A 20,470-nucleotide genomic window follows, 5' to 3' on the forward strand; every position below is an offset into this window, starting at 1 on the left:
TATTTATTTATAAAACCACAGCTAATTATTATGCAACATAATACATAAGAAAATGGGGCATCATGTCTGTTAGTCTTACCAGTGTAGTACTAGATTCCCAGGTATGAATCTGGGCCAGGCGTTTGTATGATCTTCCTGTGTTTGTCTGGGTTTCCCCCCATATACAATTAGATTAACTAACTTCAAAATTGTCCAAATGACTATGATAGTGATATTAGATTGTCACCTGCTTTAAGGCACAGTGACTGATATGACTACAGACTCTATAAAGTGCTGTATTTTATGTCAGAGTGATTTAAATACAAGTAAATAAATGTTCTACAAAGAAGAACATTTCTTCAAAAAGCACAATTCTTATTTTATATGTTTCATTCCTGTGTATAGGTCTATATGTACAATGCTAAGAAAATGTTCTTCAAAGAACGTCAAGTCTGCCCAAGCAGGAAGCAGGAGTAAAGGCCTGCTAAAGAAGGCTATCACTGCAGTGCACATTGATTATAAAATAGGTGTATTGGAAATTAGGAAAAACAAACTAAAACCATGTATTATGAGCAAAAAGTGATCCAAAATGAGAAAGTATCAGCCTCCTCAGCCAAATATTTTCTTCTTTGCAGCTATTTTGCTTAAAGCATACCTAAACTCAACATTTTCAATTTACATAAAAGGGTAGACAAAAAAAAAAAAAAGATTTTTACCTTATATAAAAGGGTTGCCCGCTTTAACATATTGCCATAGCGCCACCCATTTGCCTATGTCACGCATCCCGAAAGGCTCCTGGCTACTCCTTTTGCGCATGTCTGCATCTTTTATTGCATGCCCGAGCATTTTTTATCAATAGGGGAAAAAATTGTTGACAATTTTTTTCCCAATCTACGTCACTCGGTCTCGCGCCTGCGTCGGGTGACGTAGAAAGAAGAACACAGAAGAAGAGAGGAGAAGTTGGCGCCACCTGGCGCTCCCTCTGCACCAGCCTGAACACGGATACCAGGACAACACGGGACCCAATGGAAAAAAACCTCCGGATGGATCGACTGATCTGCGGGATTGAAGGTGAGTGTGTTTTTTGTTTTGGGTAGTTTTGGGTTTCGTTCCTCTTTAAGCAAAGAGAAAACTACCTAAAGCCTCAAAACATAGAAAGGCCACCAGATGACCTTAGGGCATTCATATCTCCCAACATCAGAACAGGAAATACAGTGTCCCCCCAGTCCCAACAAAAGAAAAAAAATCTCTGGGTGTTGGCATCCATTGATGCCCAAAAATGCTCCCAGCCTAATGATCCCTGGCTTCCAATGGCCATAAGGAAAAGAACGCCATGAGAGTGCTGGTGAACACAAGTAGGAATGCCCTAAAGCATTCCTAAACTCAGAAATTTCACTTTACATAAAAGTGTAGACAACCCTTATATGTTAAGTTTAAATTCTGTTGATTTTTTTTTGTGCAACTCACTTTTCTTTTTTTTAAAAAAAAGAGTGCAGCACGGCCCCCTGAATGGGAGCGCAAGGCCTCTTGGGTGCCTTTTTGTGCAAAAAGGAAAATCTGCCGATCCCACGCATGTCGCATATGAGATTGGCAAGTTTTTTTTCCAACCTACATCACCTGCATTGGGTGACATAGGAAGAAGAACCAGGAAGAAGAGGTGAAGATGGCGCCGCCTGGAGTGCCGGCTCAGGGACGGATGCCGGGACGAAGCGGGACCCGATGCAAGACACCCCTGGATGGATTGGACTGCCCTGCGTGATTGAAGGTAAGTGTATTTATTTTTTTAGGCACTTTTCAGTTTAGTTCCTCTTAAATGTTAGTGTTAATTGGTTTAAAGAACAGAGTCAGAGGTGGGGAAAGCATTAAGATCGGAAAGGAATTATAAAATACATTATTAATGCACAGTTGGAAGTAAAGATAAGTACCTTTTCATCCCTCACCACTCACCTATTGCCCACCGTAGGTACTATACAGATACTACCAGACAAGAGTTTACTGTTCCCAAGAACACTAACATAGATCAGCAGGGATCTACAGATTTTTATGAATGCTGATGATAGATGGGAAGTCTGAGCACCTGAAGCATAGAGCCATCCTGGAGTTCCTACACCAACCCTTGTTACCATCTCTGAGAGTAGGAAAAACTCTGTTATCTTGTATTATGGTACTGATTGGCTGATTTCTTTCATAATTCCCCACCTGCTCATATGCTGGCTGCCTAAAATGTTACGGTCATTTTAAGCCTTGTTAAACTCTGACTCTTTGAAAAAACATCATATGCCTTCATCTACAACTTTTTCTATTTTTCAGAGTTGTCACAATTCATATGGTGATTCATAAGGAACTGGTACACACTGTGAGAATAACAGGGTCCTACAGGACCTCGTTTAACTCCATCTCTTTACTACAGGTGGTGGCACCAACAAAAACACATGTATTAACCCCCTGGCAGTCTGAATAAATAATTTTTAAAGGTAAAAGCAGTAAATTTAAAAATCCTCAATATTTTGAATTTCCCGCCTGGTCCCGCCCTCCAGCATAAGGCTTGCGAACAAATGTCCGGCATCTGCGTCCCCCGCATATAAACATTGGGAACGCAAATGCTCGGCTGGTATCACCAGGGAAAGCAGATGCCGCACATCAATTGAGGATGCTGCGGTCACTGCTGGAAGACACCGCTGGAACGTGGGAACCAGGTAGGAGTTTCAAACTGGCAATTCCACCCCAAGTGTGGCTCGGGGTTACACACTCAGGAATACCGTCAGGAAGCTTATTGAAAATCAAATGGCACCTTCTGGATTTTTCCACCATGTCACTTGTGTATGTGCCTAAGCTCTAACCAACAGAATAAATTAAATCCCCCATATAAAAGCCTATGGTTGTGTGTTTTTGTAAGATACATAATAGCTTTCTTTATAAGCATGATGGATCTTTATATCACTGAATGAAGGTCGTTGTAGTCCAGCAGTGTCAGTACTTGCAGAATAAAGACCAAGAATTACACCCAGCATACAGGACAATGGCAGTGATATTGTGTTGGGTCTGTACTGGACATTCTAAACCAGGGTTCTGTGGGTCCCGGGGGTCCTCCAATGGTTGCTTGGGGTTCCTTAAGATTTGGCTAATGACCTCTCATGTGATGGTGCCTGGTTAGTTCCAGGTTCAATGCCATTTGGAGAAACAAGTGGGATGGCACCAGTGATCTTTTCAGCTATCTGGAAGAATGGCATTTTGACTAATACTGTAATGGCCATTCTTTCCTGATTATCATAATGGGGGCATATTTACAGCCAACCCTCAATTTAATAATTTTATCACGAGTTTCCAATACACAATATTATTTTAAAGATTCCTTTGGGGTAAGAACGTTTTAAGAAAGGCTGGTGCAAATGCTGGCTTTGCATATAGAATATAGAATCACATTCACAATATAGAATTACCAAAATAATATAATATAGTAATAAAAGAGAAGCACTGAACAAGATAGGTAACAGTATGGGGCATCCAAACATACAATAGATGAATAGATGCTACAGAATATGCACAAGTATTACATTATAGAGTTTATAATATATTGCAAAGTATTATATTCTACATAGGTGTTGTTTCTGGAATTGTGTCATGTTATCATAAAAAACAAAAATAATATGTACAGATGACAAATCTACAAGGAGAAGGTCCAATTAGGTCTCTGGTAATGGGAAACAATTTGGTGTGACTTTACCATACAATGTGACACATTTTCTTTTTATTTGCCCACACAAAAAATGGCGCCGTATGCCTCTGACTGACAGCAGTTCCGCTCTCCCGCGCACAGCGTGATGACGTCTCATTTGCAGCTCCTCACGGTGTGCCGGAAGTCTTGTGGCAGGTGAACCTGGAGCTGGACGGGGCGGAGAGAACAGTGCAGGGGACTTGTAGTGGTGAGTGTGTCGGTGTATGTGGAGTCATTCTTGGTATGGAAGGAAAGAAAGGACGGATATGACAATATGACAGAGGAGACTCGGCTGTCACAGGAGGGATATGAGGTAGGGAATGCGGCTGTCACAGGGAAACATCTGCACAGCATTAGGTGGACGTGTGTAAGGAGCTTATACCGGTAGTGGCGAATGTCAGGCGTATTGTATTCTTCTGTGTGAATGTCAGGTGTATTGTATTATTCTGTGTGAATGTCAGGCGTATTGTATTCTTCTGTGTGTATGTCAGGTTTATTGTATTATTCTGTGTGAATGTCAGGCGTATTGTATTCTCTCGTGTGAATGCCAGGCGTTTTGTGAATGCCAGCCGTTTTGTATTCTCCTGTGTGAATGCCAGGCGTTTTGTATTCTCTTGTGCGAATGTCACAATGGTTTTGTGCAGACAGGAGAAGCCTATAGGGCAGGTTGTGTAGTGGAGACATACAGACTGCATACATTGCTATATCCTGGCATTTCTATGCGTATAATAGGGATGACAAATAGGGAATATCCTGACATTTTCACCCATTAATGCTTTGTTCAGACTGGCAGTGAAGTTGCTGTTACCCCTTTCTCATGCCAGGGATCCGCTGCCTCTAGAGAGATGCCTCATGTTTCACCCATTAATGCTTTGTTCAGACTGGCAGTGAAGTTGCTGTTACCCCTTTCTCATGCCAGGGATCCGCTGCCTCTAGAGAGATGCCTCATGTAACTTCTGTTTGCCACAGCCCCATGGAAAATGAATGGGGGCAACAATGAGCGGTACCAGTATTGGTCACTGCTGCCAGCTGTCAAATGTGACGACGCAAGTGACCGAGTGGATGTTCAAGATGCCACCCAGGATTACTAGATCCCAAGTCAGGTCTGAACCTGCAATAAAAAAAGTTATTGTGAAACAAATGCTTTTTCTATCATTGTTGCACATTCTTTTAAGCAACATTCACTGTGCAGCCCCAGCGCCTCTATAGACTTGCATTTGGACCACTTTGCAATCCCTGAAAAGCATTGTTTTAAATGGTTTCAGGCATTCAAGAGGACTGGAAATTAGGGAAAAAATTCCAATCACAAGTGCATGCCTGTACAAGTATGTTGCAAATACCTGAAAAGTTCTAGCACAGTGATCTCCCCAGCCTCTTGTAGCTGGGTGCACCACCGGCACTTTTCAGTAATCACCCATCTGTTTTTGGGTGGTTACTTAAAAGTTGGGGCACAATACAGGATCTGCCATCCGCCTACAATTTCTTTCCATCCGGCATAAACAAAATTTATGGGGAGAACACTATAGCAGCTACCGCCCGTTACCACTTCTTGGTGCTTAGAGGTTGCCAGTAGGTGCCCAGGAGCAGTAAATCCCTCCAAGCAATATGTGTAAGCCTGGCTGTGCGTCTGCCAGTTATCTGTTGTCTTTAATTGTTTTACATTGTACAACACCACAAAAGATAATGCCTCTATAAAAATCATTTATAACAGTGTTCAGTCAAGTTATGGTATAGGCTGGCATATAATGCACACAAATGCAGCTTCTGATTCATCAATACTTAAAGCGTACCTAAACTCCGAATTTTCACTTTACGTAAAAGGGTAGACAACCCTTTTATGTAAGGTAAAAATTCTGTTTTTTTTTGTTTTTTTTTTTCGACACCCTTTTAAAAATAAAAAAGTGCAGCACCTAATTCTCGATCGCCTAGGCCAGTGATGGCTAACCTTTTTGAGCCCGAGTGCCCAAACTGCCGCACAAAACCAAAGAATTTCCTCAAAGTGCCAGCACATCAATTAAACCTTAATAAGGCTAAACATCCACTCACAGGACTGCAGCCAGCACAGGAGGATGGGCCGCGGCCCACCGGGACAATGCCCGGTCCTCCCAATGGCCAGTCCGGTCCTGTTGCCAGGTGAGCTGCAAAGCAGACACCGGCACACTCGCCTCCCGCCGCGCCGCATATCTTAATTGCGGACCTTCCCGCGTGCCAGCTGCAAGGCCTTCGCGTGCCACAGCTTCGCCATCGCTGGCCTAGGCGATCGACAATGAATGGGAGTGCAGAGCCTCCTGGGATACCTACGTCACGCATCCTGGGAGGCTCTTGGCCACCTCTTTCTGCGCATGCTTGAGCATCTAAACATGCGCAGAAGGAGCCTTTTCGTCAAAAGGAAAAAAAATTGACGATCTTACGCATGCGCAGTGAGATCGGCAAGTTTTTTTTCCAATCTACATAACCCGATCCCACGCCTGGGTCGGGTGACGTGGAAAGAAGAACTCAGAAGAAGAGGAGAAGATGGCACGCCTGGAGCGCCGGCCCGAAGACGCATACCGGGATGGCGCGGGGCCCGATGAAAGAAACCTCCAGATGGAACGACTGCCCTGTGGGATTGAAGAGAAGTGTATTTTTTTTGGTTTTGAGGGACTTTTGAGTTCAATTCCTCTTTAAAGCCCAGCTTCAGAAAATACTAAAGCAGAACTATACACTATACTAACCTGTCCCTATTCCATTACAGGGCACTGCCATCTTCTCTTTTCTTCCGCATCCCAATCTTTGGCCATCTTGATTTGCATGGCCAGGATGATGTAACTCCCGTACAGGTGTGTGGGAGTTCATTTAGTCATGGAGTTGCCATGTCCCCCCCGTGTTTGCACGGGTTAACTCCCACATTCCAAAAACATGCAGTTAGGGTAATTGGCTTCCCCCCAAAATTGACCTTACACTGTATTAATGACATATGACTATGGTGGGGACATTAGATTGTGAGCCCCTTTGAGGGACAGCTAGTAACATAACTATGGTTTTTGTGCAGCGGTGCATAATCTGTCAGCACTATATAAATAATGTGTAATAATAATTTAGTTCCGGCACATGCAGGGGAAGCTGGCATTGCTGGCTGTCCTGCCAACCAAAGCTGTGCATGTGCAGCTTAGTTTTTATGACTGTCCTCCAGGCTAATAAGATGGATTATTAAAGAGACATCACTTGTCTTTTTCTGCAGTAATGACCTGCCTATAAAAGTGGTACTTTAGATCTGACGTCCCCAGTAGGTGTTGAACATAAAAATGCAGCTGCTATACTTTCTTCATCTCAGCACTGTTCCCCACAGACTTGCCAGTCCAGCCTGATCTTCTGTCCATGTTGTATGATGCTCAGGGAAATGAGTCTTGTACATATATGTTTGTGTGTGAAAAAGTAGTGGGTACAATTTTTAGGAAGTAAACAAAGGGCACACTTCTGTTAATTTCTTAGAAGCCTTTTAATTAACTTAGCCCGTTTGAAGTAGGTAAATGTATTTAATAATGTGACGTCTGGCTGTTTTAAACAAGCAGATTTTAGTGGGGTTTTACCAAGCTTTTTGCTAGTGCTGAAGCCTGTTAGCAGCAAGTAAAAATCGACAAACAGTACTCTCATAAATATCTACATTTGTTCCCCAATTGGAACTAAAGATTGTTTTAATAAAGCACCCACAAAGCTGCATAAATCTGGTTAAATGCCATGAAAAAAAGCCTTCTGCACTCATTGTTCTTATACAGGCTGAATCCCACAAGGCTCTATACTATCCATAAAAGGAGAAAATACAGACTGATTTTTATTGCTTGCAAATCACTAAATCTATCTTCTCAGCAACCACTGAGATAAGTAGTAGAGATGCTTAATGAAATTCAGAAATTTTGGCATTTTCACTGATTCTAGAATGGGCCAATAGAGCTCTGCGGCTACAGATTTTGATTGGCTTGATTTCAAGTTAGTGCTCTTTGAATGCAAAAGTCACATTTTTTGTATCTCCAAAAGATAGTTAACTACATTAGGAATCCACTGTTTTATAATAAGCCACATCATGGGTTTGTAGTAAATGTCATGCCAGGAGCAATGAGCAATTTGTGACTCTCCGGTCAGGTTAATGGACACCAATGATCTTTTTGTCTACAGTCCCCGGGTTACATACGACATAGGGACTGTAGGTTCTTAAGTTGAATTTGTATGTAAGTCGGAACAGGTGCGTTATTAATGGAGCCTAGATATTCATGAACTTCTGGAGCAATCTGTGCTTTGATATGCAAAAAGAAACAACTGCAGCCTCCGTCCTGCAGGGAACAAGCAGGGAAGCCCCGTTCGCATCTAGGAGTTGTCCGTATGTCAGATGTCCCTAACCCGGGGACTACCTGTATCTGTAAAAGCGACATTCTTTCTGCTGGCCACCAATCTAGGAAAAACTCTTCCTATAGATCACTGGACTAATATACTAATATGGATATAATTATATCAGGGTTTCCCTGATACCTGAAAGTTATCTCAGGGTGTTCCTCCATGTTAAAAAGATTGAGAAACACCAATATAGACTAAACCAAAGCTGTTGCATGTAGCATCTGAAAAAAAGACATTTGATTTTATTTTTTCATACTGTATATGTAGAAAACATTGGTTAATCCTGCCAGAAATGCAGTGTACGTGTCACCTCCTGTGATATTGACAACATTAACATGTTAATTCATTTAAGCCGCTAGTCCAATGAATTTACCATGTAATGAAGGATGAACATGATGACTGCATGTTTAAAGTCCAGTCTGTGGGCCTGATTTATTAAAGCTCTCCAAAGCTGGAGAGGATACACTTTCATCAGTGAAGGGGGGTGATACACCAAACCTGGAATGGATCTGGTCCAGGATGCAAAACATTTGCTAGCAAATTACTTTATAGAAATCCATTCCAAGTTTGCTGCGTCACCCAGGTTCACTTATGACAGTGTATCCTCTCCAGCCTTGGAGAGCTATATTAAATCAGGCCCTGTGTGACAACCGAGGCTCCCTCCATAGTATGGTAGAGTGTAGGGTCAAAGGAACATGAAATCTTTTTTGTAGCATTATGAAAGGAAAGTGTTGTCATCGCATAATTTTATGCTTCATTTTTTTTTATACACTTTGACCTTATTTATGCATTCTTAAAGTGTCTTTATAAGGTATGCACAGCGCTTGCAATTAAATGCCTGGCATACCTAACTAATAACATACATTACTGCAGAACTCCTTAACATCTTTTGGTGATGTATTTGCAAGGGTAAAGGGTAAAGAGATGTTTTGGTAAAGCAGTGACCTACAGCAGCGTTAGGTCCAAAGGAAAACCTGAACCTTTTATTTTAAAAGTACTCTTCTGAAGTTACACAACTATTTGATGCATCCATTGACTACTTGTCAAACTTCTGGATCTAAGGAATGTATTCCACTATCTTTTCTTCTTTTGTTGCTGGAGGACGGAGCTCAGGTTCAGTCCTGGCCACTACAGCCCCATAGACATTTAAGAGCCCCGACTCCAGGCCCAGGGGCACTCCCCTATATAGGTCTATGGCACTGTAATGTGCAGGTGTAGCCAGGTAAGTGCGGATTCCAGGTGCTTGAAGTAAACAACCAGTTGTAGCTATCCATATAAAGAATGCATATGTAAAGGGGGAGGGCGGGTTAGTTTAGGTCAGGGTAAGGGACAAACAGGATAAATGCACTTTGCTTGAATCCTTCAATCTTCTTAAAGGCTTTTTCCTATTTTTCCCCCCTGGAGATATTTTTTTTTTTTTTGCTAAAATTGCATTGTATTTAACCAGTATCGAATATTTTCTTTGCAAGAATAATTAAATTGTTGCATGCCAATGCTTTTAAGAAGATGCTGTGAATTCAGACTTTTAAATTATTAATTTTTGCACTGGATTTGTATCATGGCTGTTGGATATTTTAAGATTTTAATTTCTTGTTTCTCTTTTTGTAAAACCCAGCAGACTGTGCTTCGGCTTCTTATGTAATTTACTTTCTGAACCATCTGTTGCTTTGTTAGAGAAATAAATCTCCCCTGCTGCCCTGCTTGGTTTGGCTGTCATGTAACTTTCTCTGCTAGTGAACAGAATCTGCTTGTTGTAGCTTGGCCATTTACTATGTTCTAATGTCCACTTTAACATGTCTTCAGAGGTATTGATAAAGTGGTAAAGTATCTCTTGTATGCCCAATTACCCACATCATGCACTTTTTAACCTTAAATCTTTGACAATATTGCTTATTGTACACTATTCATTAGATTGTGCAGTCTAGGTAATCAGCTGTGACCAACAAATACTTTATATTTCAGTTTTTTTCAGCTGGGTTTTCTCTAGAGATTGCTAGGGGTTCCTTGAGCAATGAGCAATCTGTTCTTACTGATCACCAGGCTAATGTACTGTTAGCTGTGGATATAATAATTATAGCAGGGGTTCAATGAAGAACTGAAAGTTATTTTAAGGCTTCCCCTGAGTTAAGAAAGTTGAGAAACACTGCTTTATCTTTTTTTATAACCCAAGGACTGTCACATCAATAACCAGGGTCAGTTTTGGGGGTTCATAACAGTTTGAATATCCGTATAATCTTAGGGACCACGAATCACAAACTTATGTTGTATAAAAGAAAAACACTGCTATTTCAAAATACATGTAAACCCTGACTGATGAATATTAGGTTTTCTTTTAGATCGCTTTATATCATAAAAAATTCCATTTTTAGAATGCTTGTTTTACCCTTTTTGTCACCATCAATTGTTTGCTTCTAATTGCTGATTGCAGTCACTTTTTATCTACATGCATAACATTTCCCAGGAACAGTATCCCTATGGAGACATTAGTGGAACGTACCTGCTTAACCTGTGTTAAAACAGCTATTTGTAATTTAGAACAGAATTCTTTATTTTGTAGTAACATGGCTTGTAAATTGAGGCAGCAAAACAACACTTGGATTCCGTTAAATGTCTTATTTTTTTACCTGACTCATATGTTGCTATTTTTAGGTGGTGACGACACATAAGCCTGTACATGAGTGCTCTCAAGGGATTCGAGCTATGGAGCCCAGTGAGAAGAGCCAGGTAATTATTTTGTGCTTGTGTTTGTTTGTTAACTATTAGCAGTGTGTATGGTTTACCTGGCTAGGAAACAAATATTCCTTTTTTTTTCTTCAGGATGGTCTTAGGCCGTGTCTGGGACTCTCCACTCGCGAGGCTTTGTCGGCCTTACGGGAGCAGCTGCTATCTACATTGAATTTCCACCAGAGAAATCGAACAGCTTTCTGGAAGGTAAACTTTATGCAGCAATGTGCATACTGAATGTTTAAAGCAGAGCTCTAAGCAAAAAACATTTTCTTAAAAGCTTGGATACAGACTCTAAAATCATAATGATACTCTTCCCATCCTCGACCTGCTAATTTAGATTTAGAGCAATGTCGTTGTGAAGTTAACACATCAAACTGTTTTAAATGTCAATTGATTACCATTTATGTAATCAGATTGAAACAACCATGAAATATTACCTCTTACTCTGGAACTAAGGAATACAGTGGTGACGGCCATTTAATACAGTGATGGGCAGCAAAGGAGCAGAATCAAACTGATAAGCTCATCCATCTGCTCTTTTTCAGTTTATCAGTACATGTGGACCTTTAGCCTACCAACACCACATCACATTTATATGCATATTGAAGTTTAGTAGAAGTGGGACAATCCAAAAGTATGTAACAAAAAAGCTTCTTTATTTTTTTTCAAATTTTTCAAATTTCAATCTCTATTAACAAATATTACAAATAACACATTGTTCAAACATTTCCAAAACTGACATCCAGGGCAATAATAGTGGCCCCATTGGATGACCGTATCAATTGTTAGATGCCTGTTGTGCCCTAATATCTGCCTGTCAAGTCAAGGTTTAATTAAAATGGTACTCTAGCCAAAATATTTTAGACAGAATTTTAAACAAAGTAGAAAGGATTAAAAAAGTCCCTTTCTTCTTCTTTTTGCCTTCACAATAGGGAATTTTACAATCAGTTCCTAATTTTGAAAAGGACAAAAAGTGAGAATGAATCTCCCCAAGTGGATTACAGACAGCAAAACCTGACACTTCTTTTGTCACTTCCCCCTCTCTACCATACTTTATAATATAGTTTTAGGGAAGTACAGTAGGCTCTTGCCTATCCTGCCTAGTAGGAGGCCAGAAAAAAAATCTCCGTAATAAAATTCTGGGGCAATGCGGGCGGACATCCGCTGCGGTCCTCCTGCATGGCCCACTTTGAGACGTCCCTACTGCCTGCTCTCCGGTTGTGTGTCGGATGTCCGCGACTAGAGGAAGGCTGGCCTGTGTGTGGAGGTGAGTACTGTACTTTATTATTGGAACTCCGGACTCTATGGCTTTTTTGTTATCCGGCCTGCCCTTCCGCCACATTAGGCCGGATATTCCAGAGTCTACTGTATACCCAAATAAAAATTCCATCACAATGCATTAGGATGTCCATTTAGGTTCAGTATTGTCTTAGGAAGGTCCACAACATTTTAGCTTGTTTATCTTAGATTGTAAACTCTTTTGAGCAGGGTCCCCTCCTCCTTGTGTGTCATGTATTTGTCATTTCCAACCCCTATTTAATATACAGTTCTGTGTAATAGGTGGTTGCTAAATAAATATTGTTTAACAATAAATACACTTTACTATACTTTACTATATTATAAGGTTTAGAAATGTAGCTGAAGAATGTGTTTCTCTCTAATGCATTACACGTTTATTTTGTGTTGCATTTTTAGTTTTCTCCTACTAGTTGGGGTACACTGAACAAATAAATAGCACAAACAACATGATCACTTAATGTTTTTCTCCTCAGGATTTAAGAAGGAGCTTTTTGCATCATGGAAACCGTTCTTCCTGCTTCCATTGGCCAGGAGCTTTGCTAATGCTGATTGCAACACTACTACTTCTTTGTTGTTATGGTAGCCAACCAGATGGAAGGTGAGCTTGGCAGTTCTTCTTATCTATCTATTCTGTTTCATTCCACTTCAAAACACTTACACTTTGTGTTGCTGTTTGGAATGTGTCTGAGATCATACAACAACACTATAGCAATAGTGCTTTGCAAATGCATTTATGTAAAGCAAATACAAGCCCACATTAAAGTTAGTGCTATGTATCATTAACATTGCAAATTTTTCTTTTTTTCTTTTAAGTTTAGGTGCTAGTCTCTCTGACAAATTTACACTGCTATCTCTGATCCCAGTTGAGAGATTCAGCCTCTATTTGATTGACCATTGTATATGCAACAAAGAAGTAAGGGGAAATTTTACATTTTAGACTTCTCAGAACAAACGTTAAGCAGAAATATTTTAACAGGGACAATTGTAAAAGGGGGGATTCCTCCAACTTGGGAGCTTTCATTCCATTTCCTGTTATGTCTCTGGAACAGAATGTGAAAGTAAGTTTCTACTATGAGATACAGAATGCCAAAAGTGAACTGGTATATTTGAACTTTTACCCACTCAATTCAAAATAAAAAAGGTTTTGTGTATATATATATATGTAGTGTGTATGTGTGCTTGAGCAAGTAATTGGCTCACTCCAGTCCCTGACAATAAGATAAAAATACAGGAACTTTTCAAATGATATGGCAAACTCACATAGTGTAGGATTTGTACTGTGGAGCTCTGTTCCCTCTTAATTCTGTTATCACACTGAGCTCTTGGCAGTGTAATCCTGCCTGATAAAGTAGCACCCCTGTGCTCCACCTCCACAGATGAAAACCCGGACATGAATCTGGTGGACCAGGGAAATCCTCACAATCTTTTCCCTGGTTGTGCTCCAGGACCCTAACAGTTCAGCTTTCTGTAAACTAACTGAAAAGTCAGACAATACACACACACACATCTCCTGGAATGGTAAAACATGTAATACCTTTGTCTCGGTGGTATAAATATACTCCATCTAACACACACAAAGAGGAGCTAGTTATATGAAGATCAACAAATAACTGCTGCTCAGAGCAAGCTCCTATTTTCTCTCCAACCCACAAAGGTTTGATTGAAGCTCAAAAAATACTGCAAAATTAGAAATATGGACCACCTCCAGCTTCTTTGCATGGAGTGGTAAATTATCGACAAAAACAAGCAGAAGTCCATCCTTAAGATATGTTGGGAACAAGTAGAATTTGTCAAGGCATTTTGCTGAATATGCTTAACTTGTCAAAATATTTAAAAATAAAAGACGAGATTTACAATTGGTTTTTATGTCTGACTTTTTTCCACAGCCAGGGATCTGAAATGGGAAATGCCTGCTCCCTACTGCTGTTGCTTTTTTTGGATCTCTTCTTGATGAGACGACAAGAACTGCTCAGGCAGAGAGAAGTAGAAGGCAGAGTACAGAGGATCATCTCACAGATTGATGGTACATGACTGCCCATTGTGAATTGGAACTATGAATATATAGAAATATCATCCAGCTTCAATAGCAAACTGAACAGGGACATTAAATGGGATCACAATCTATTCATTCTGATACATTTTTTTATAGGTTTATTCTTTCATTGTAGGACATTTTAGCACTTGTAGATGTTTGTCTTATTTGTATCATTTTGTATAAGGTTTTGCAGTTAACGGCCTTGTGTGTAAACATATACAGTGGTATATATGGATAAGAAGAATCTGTGTGTTATGAGTACCCCCAACTTGGCTCTAGTCTGCCAGCAACTGTAGTACCTGGGACAAAGCCTTGCTAAAAATGACGTCTGTGCATTAGGATGCACTGCCAGCCTAAACTTAAAAAAGTAAACCTTGCTCTCCCTCAAAATCAAGGTCCCTAAATGGCACTCCTACAGAGAGTTGATGTAAGCTGCCATTTCTAACCTGGTTTTGAGAAATACAGTCTTTAATATTGTCTGTAATGACCCAGAATGAGTATAGAGCTCAGGTGTTAAAGCAAAACTAAAGGGAAAATAAAAAAAATTACGCTTACCTTTAATCCCACAGATCCCTCGATGGTGCTGGACATTCCTTCGATCCAGTCCCGCGTTGTCCTAGAACTCTTCTTGGTGGCGCAGCCATCTTCAATATTCTCTTCTGGTCTTCCTGCTATATCACCCAATCTCACACTGCGCAGGTGCACAATCGGGTGACGTAGCCCGATGTAAAGGGGGTAAAAAAAAAGAGAGACAATCTCACTGCACATGCGTGAGATCGACATCTCTTTCCCCTTAGTAGAAAAAATGCCCCTTGCTTAGATCGGGCATGCACAGTAGGAGTTGCCAGAGACCCCTGGGGTGCTAGACCTTGTCTACTCTTTTATGTATAAAGTAAAAATGTTGATTTTATATTATAGGAGACCTGTAATTACATGTAATAATTACTGTAATAAAATGTTTCATATTTACAAGAAAGGACTTGACAATAGACTAACACATGAAAAAAAGTACAACTTTAAACGTAACTTATAAAAAAAAAAAACGTTTGGTATGTTAGCATTTATAGATACTGAAACTCAAGACTGATATAAAAGACACAAATGTAGTAAAGTAAACAACAATGAATCTTTATTATTTTATGTAATTACTGTAAGTGCCTGGATTTGACTTGCTATTGGCCGCCTGCAATCCCCTACAATACAGCAGCAATGACATTGGGAGAAGGAGGAAGGAAGGAACATGCGGTCTTGACAAGAGCAGGGAGAGTGGATGATTACCACATCCCACTATAATATTTTGCTTGCTGACAATGGGAGGGAGGTATTGCAATCATACTCTCCAGAGTGTTTGTAAAGATGTTTTTATTTCTTTATTTTTGGATAAGGTATGGAACTGTTAGACACTTTTCCCCAATGTTCACTGTGTATCCCCAAAATATATTGATCTCCTTTTTTTGTTCTGGTGACCACCAGTAATGTAGGAGGCACCCAACATTTTGAGGTGTCATTAGTGCAATAAGTGAGACAAATCCTTCACCTATTCTCGGTACAGCTCCCTGAGATGAAATCTTTGGTCATTTTGAAGTTTTCCCCTCATTCTCTATTTTGTCTTAAGGGAAGCAACTTAAAGGAAATATACTCAGCATTGTGCAAACATGAAAAAAAACTGATTGGGGGTGTAACCATTATTATAGAAAACTAAAAAAAACTGATTAGACAAACACTTTAACTGAGAAAGTGTCATTATACTTGTGGCCATGGTGGGTAGGATGCAACATCATTATTGTTTGTGGCCCAGCTTTTTGTCACCCCCTCAATGTTATACATAATTGTACTGCTGAAGTATTCCCTATGCTCTTCTCGTTTAAGCTGCCTAAACACTCCCATCCAACTCTCAGTGCTTACAAATGATGTTTAAGCAGTATTTGCAGTGCAGTACATACTGTTTGGCTCACAGTGAAAACCTACTGTGTTTGGGTGTCTGTATGTTTCCCCTGAAAGCTCTTTGTGCTGAAAAAGCAATGCAGACATTCCTTTGTCCTTTTTTGTAGTGATATGCAATCAGTCTTTTTGTGACATGCAATATGCAGGGAAAACTTCACTTTTAGTGTTTTTCTAGTACCAGAGGCATGCACAGGGAGTGATACTGACTGACCCGATATCTGTCCTAGTGGGTGGCCATTCAGAAGTTGGAGAACTAGACATAAATTCCATTGACACACACAATTTCAGCCCTGGGCTGGTGAACATTGCGATGACTATCCCAGTTACCACTTTATTGACATCATGTCAGCCATGCTGCCCTTTTCACTAAAGTGACATCCTTACATGCTTTGGGTTACCATGTGAATTGTAACTTTATTTTACAATTTTTTGCACAACACTTACACAAACAAGTCTCTGAACATACTATGATTGTGTGAACACTATTACATATGTAATAATAAGTATGAAGTTATTTTTATTGTTGTGTGTGTGTATATGATGTAAAATTATCTGTTATCAAATTTCATTTTATTACACATACTCAATATGTTATGTTTATGAATTTCTACCAGCTGTGACCTTTTTCTTTGCAGATGCTTTAAAAAGTGGGCATGATGTGGTCTGGGCAGACAATATGTATCCTGATCTATACATGCCATCAGCACCGTCGTGGTCCCTTCACTGGGTGTACAGAGATGGACGGCTTGTGAACCTTCCTGTAAGCCTACTAGTGGATGGGGATGTCATTGCTTTAAGACCTGGACAAGAGTCATTTGCATCACTTAGGGGAATGAAGGTAAATAGACATGTTGTTATTATTAATAAACAAGAAAAACTGTTTAACAAATATGACTTGTTTTACTAACATATGTTTTTAAATAGTAAGCTAGCCTTATGCCACTCTTTTCTTCCTAAATTTCAAATTCGGCTTTTCAATACTTTGTACATAAAAAAGTTTTGCAAGTCCAGTCTGTAGATGATTTAATGACTTCTTCTTTAATGCCTCTAAGTGACACAACTTTTTATTACCCTCTTGTCAATATTTCCATGCATAGGATGATGAGCACATAGTTCTAGAACCAGGGGATCTGTTCCCTCCTTTTTCTCCACCACCATCTCCTCATGCTGAAGGCAAGAAGGTACCTCAAGAGCCACAACAGCATCATCTGTTTCGTGTCATGAAAACTCCTGTGCTTGAGAATGTCAGGTAAGGCTATGGGTGGGGGCTACTTAGTGCAAATACATATATAGTTAGCTTTTATTGCCATCTTTTAGATGGACCAAATTTCCAGGATGACCCTCATTTTAATATATAGTTTTTCGCCTGTAGTAATAAAGCAGACACCCGCATACATTAATATACTCTTGTAAAAACACCTATATTAGGATGGTTACTTGTTCCTATGTTAAAAATCCCAGGGTTCTTCTACTTATACTAAGTACCTTCTTCCTTCCATGTTATGTTAGTAATGTTATAATCAGATCTTTGACTAAAGTAACAAAATCTTCCCGGATTCAATCGGTTCAGAGGTGTCCTCCATCGGATCCCGCGTCGTCCCGGCATCCGTCTCCGGGGCGTGGCGGATGTTCGGGCATGCGCAGAAGGAGCACCCAAGAGCCTCCCGGGATGCCTGACATAGGTGTCCCAGGAGGCTTTCCGCTCCCATTCATTCTCGATAGCCTAGAGGAGAGCCTTAGAGAGCCGTGCTGCACCTTTTTTTTTTTTTTTTTAAAGAATTTTTACCTTACATAAAAGGCTTGTCTACACTTTTATGTAAATTGAACTTTCTGAGTTTAGATACGCTTTAAGAATGTGAGTAAGGGGTAAAACTGACTATTACTCTTTGCTTAAAAAAGACATGTTGCAGCACCCCCTGTCATTTTGTCACCCCTTGTTAGGTATTCTGCCCCCACTCACAGTAAAGGATTGCAGTTACAATTGCACACATTACCTGTCCCTAATTATGTACTAGGCTGATCATTATGCAAAGTGGGTGCTTCTTTACATGAGGGAGCTGCATAATGACAGCTTTTTTGGGTGCTAGAATCTTTTGAAACTTTGGCCTATTTTGTGTGTGTGTATTACAGTCTGGAGCACAGCATGTGTTTAGTATGTCCTGCAATATCTGACATTGAAGATCTTCTTTCATGTCAGCTGCAGAGGGAGATAAATTTAACACTCTGGTGGTGCTTCAGGGTGTGGGGCACATAAGGAATAGTGAAAAGCAGATGCAGGGTCAAGCCTGACCAGTGGCATCTGATTACAGTACACACAGTTTGCCAATGCACAGGCTCTGCACTGCTTGAGGAGTATAAAAGGAGAACTAGAAAAAAGATATAATTACCACACAAAATATATCCCCTTACAATTACTAAATAAGTAATTGGTAAAAAAAAAACAAAAAATCATTGTGTATATTCTGAGCGTACTACAAATCTCTCCCTCTGTTCATGTGATGGGACCACTGCTTTTCCAAATGTCTATAATGTGATTATTTGATTCTTTTTATTATTATTATTATTATTATTAATAAACAGGATTTATATAGCGCCAACATATTATGCAGCGCTGTACATTAAATAGGGATTGCAAATGACAGACTAATACAGACAGTGATACAGGAGGAGAGGACCCTGCATCTATTGCCAGCACTGATGCAGCAATGTCGTTATAGCTGTAAGAGCCTTTCTTTTAAGGCTGTTTTTTGCATTTCTGTTTCACAATATCTACAGATTAAAGGCAGGTAAAAATCCGCAGAAGCATTTGCTAAAATCCTATTTTATTTTTTTTTTTTTCCTTTAACAAAGTGGAGTCTTAGTTTACAAAAAGATACGCTTTATCCACGTTAGGAGCTATGGATTCATGTGCAGCCATATGGCAATTACCATAGTGTGTCCAATAAAAGTTATTTAATTTTGCTGTGACATACATAAGATTTATTTTTTTTAACAGACAAGCAGAAGTGGTTGATCATGTGTTTTTTAATGTTATTTTTAAAGCTTTGTACTTTTCTGCTCAAGTTTCAGTTAATGTTCAAAAAGGTAATTATTTCAAGTTGCTAAAATTTCCGTTGTTTTTGAAAGGCAATGTGTTTGTTCTCTGCAACTGCACTTTCATTTTCTGCATTTTTAGGGAATGGCAACAAACTAGCTTTAGAAACCTCTACTCTTTCTGTTTAAAAGGAATGAGGAAGTTAATGTTTTCTCAGTGCCGTAAATGTCATTACCATCTTTTAGGAACTGGCTGAACCAGGCCCTTGCCCGCCCTGTAACTGTCATGGATAATGAGAGGTTCACCGTTCAGTCGGTAATATTATTATATGCCGTCCCAGCTATTATGGTGAGTCCTTTAGATGTTTCTTGCATATTATTTACCAAGGACTTTGGGTCTTTTCCCACTAGTGCTTTGTAATACTGCAACCATTAAATGAGAATGAGTTCAATATTAAGCTGTACACATTTATAGGAAACACTATAAAGCATTTTTTTTTCTTAATCATGGTTCCTCCAGGGGTTGGGAGGGGTTCCATACGCAATGGGTAATTTGTGCCACTCAGGTCAGTTTAGGTGACACCAAAGAACTTTTTGGCTAACTGGAAGGGTGACATTCTCCTCTACCACGTAATGTACTGTGTGCTGTTGATATAGTAAATACAGCTAGGGCTCCCTGAGGAGCTAAAAAAAAATTACAAGGGTTCCGCCATGTAAAAACGATGTGAAACACTGCTGTAAAATTAAATAGTACAAATACTTTTGGCTTCTGTTTTTCTAAAGAATCATACTAACATGTTTATAGTTTATTTTGTGATATGTGGAATCCATGTTCTTACAAAATTGTAGGTTGATTTATAGCTGATAATGGTGCATTGCATGCTAAATAAAATAAGAATATGAGAAAGACCCTCTAACATTTTTAGCTAGTTAACTGTCATCCAAAATACTTTATCTTACTTACATTTTTTTTTTTAACCCTATAGGCTGCCTTTCTCATCACTAATGCTCTTCGGGTCATCTTCCATGCTCCTGGCATTCCACCTGTTACTTATGCTTTGCTGCAACTACAGGTAATCTATCTTCCAAAGGGTTTTGCAGTCATTTTCACAGTAATTATTATTTTAGTATAGTTTTTATTTTGAATAGATTTAGAGAGGATGGGTATTGGGTTCTACTCTAAAGTTAACAGAGGAAATCTGAACCAGTTTTTTGCCCATTCCGTTCTCCTATTTTGATTAAAATACAGTGCTTTTGTTTTGTTATAACTCTTCTCTATGTTCACTAGAACACCTGGAGCACATACCGTGTTTCCCCGATGATAAGGCAGGGCCATCAAATAAGACAGCCCCCCCTTTTTAGGGAAAAAT

The 20,470-nt window shown here is 39.7% G+C and overlaps 1 protein-coding gene across 4 annotated transcripts in view; it reads left to right on the forward strand.

The window, feature by feature from the left end:
* Positions 1 to 3,805: 3,805 nt before the first annotated feature.
* The window catches only part of TMEM94 (transmembrane protein 94), a 34,115-nt gene continuing 17,450 nt past the window's right edge, over positions 3,806 to 20,470 (forward strand). Inside the window, exons 1-9 of one of the 4 annotated variants that reach the window (XM_072403932.1) lie at positions 3,806 to 3,902; positions 10,712 to 10,786; positions 10,880 to 10,993; positions 12,562 to 12,686; positions 13,975 to 14,111; positions 16,703 to 16,905; positions 17,165 to 17,316; positions 19,347 to 19,449; positions 20,087 to 20,173. In XM_072403932.1, the coding sequence (XP_072260033.1) occupies positions 10,763 to 10,786; positions 10,880 to 10,993; positions 12,562 to 12,686; positions 13,975 to 14,111; positions 16,703 to 16,905; positions 17,165 to 17,316; positions 19,347 to 19,449; positions 20,087 to 20,173 (945 nt within the window). In that variant the 5' untranslated portion in view covers positions 3,806 to 3,902; positions 10,712 to 10,762. Of the gene's footprint in view, positions 4,008 to 10,711; positions 10,787 to 10,879; positions 10,994 to 12,561; positions 12,687 to 13,974; positions 14,112 to 16,702; positions 16,906 to 17,164; positions 17,317 to 19,346; positions 19,450 to 20,086; positions 20,174 to 20,470 lie in introns of all 4 variants that reach the window. The other 3 variants (XM_072403933.1, XM_072403931.1, XM_072403930.1) reach the window with 3 other exon arrangements.

Source organism: Pyxicephalus adspersus, chromosome 3 (assembly GCF_032062135.1).
Source record: "Pyxicephalus adspersus chromosome 3, UCB_Pads_2.0, whole genome shotgun sequence".
Taxonomy (NCBI): Eukaryota; Metazoa; Chordata; class Amphibia; order Anura; family Pyxicephalidae; genus Pyxicephalus; species Pyxicephalus adspersus.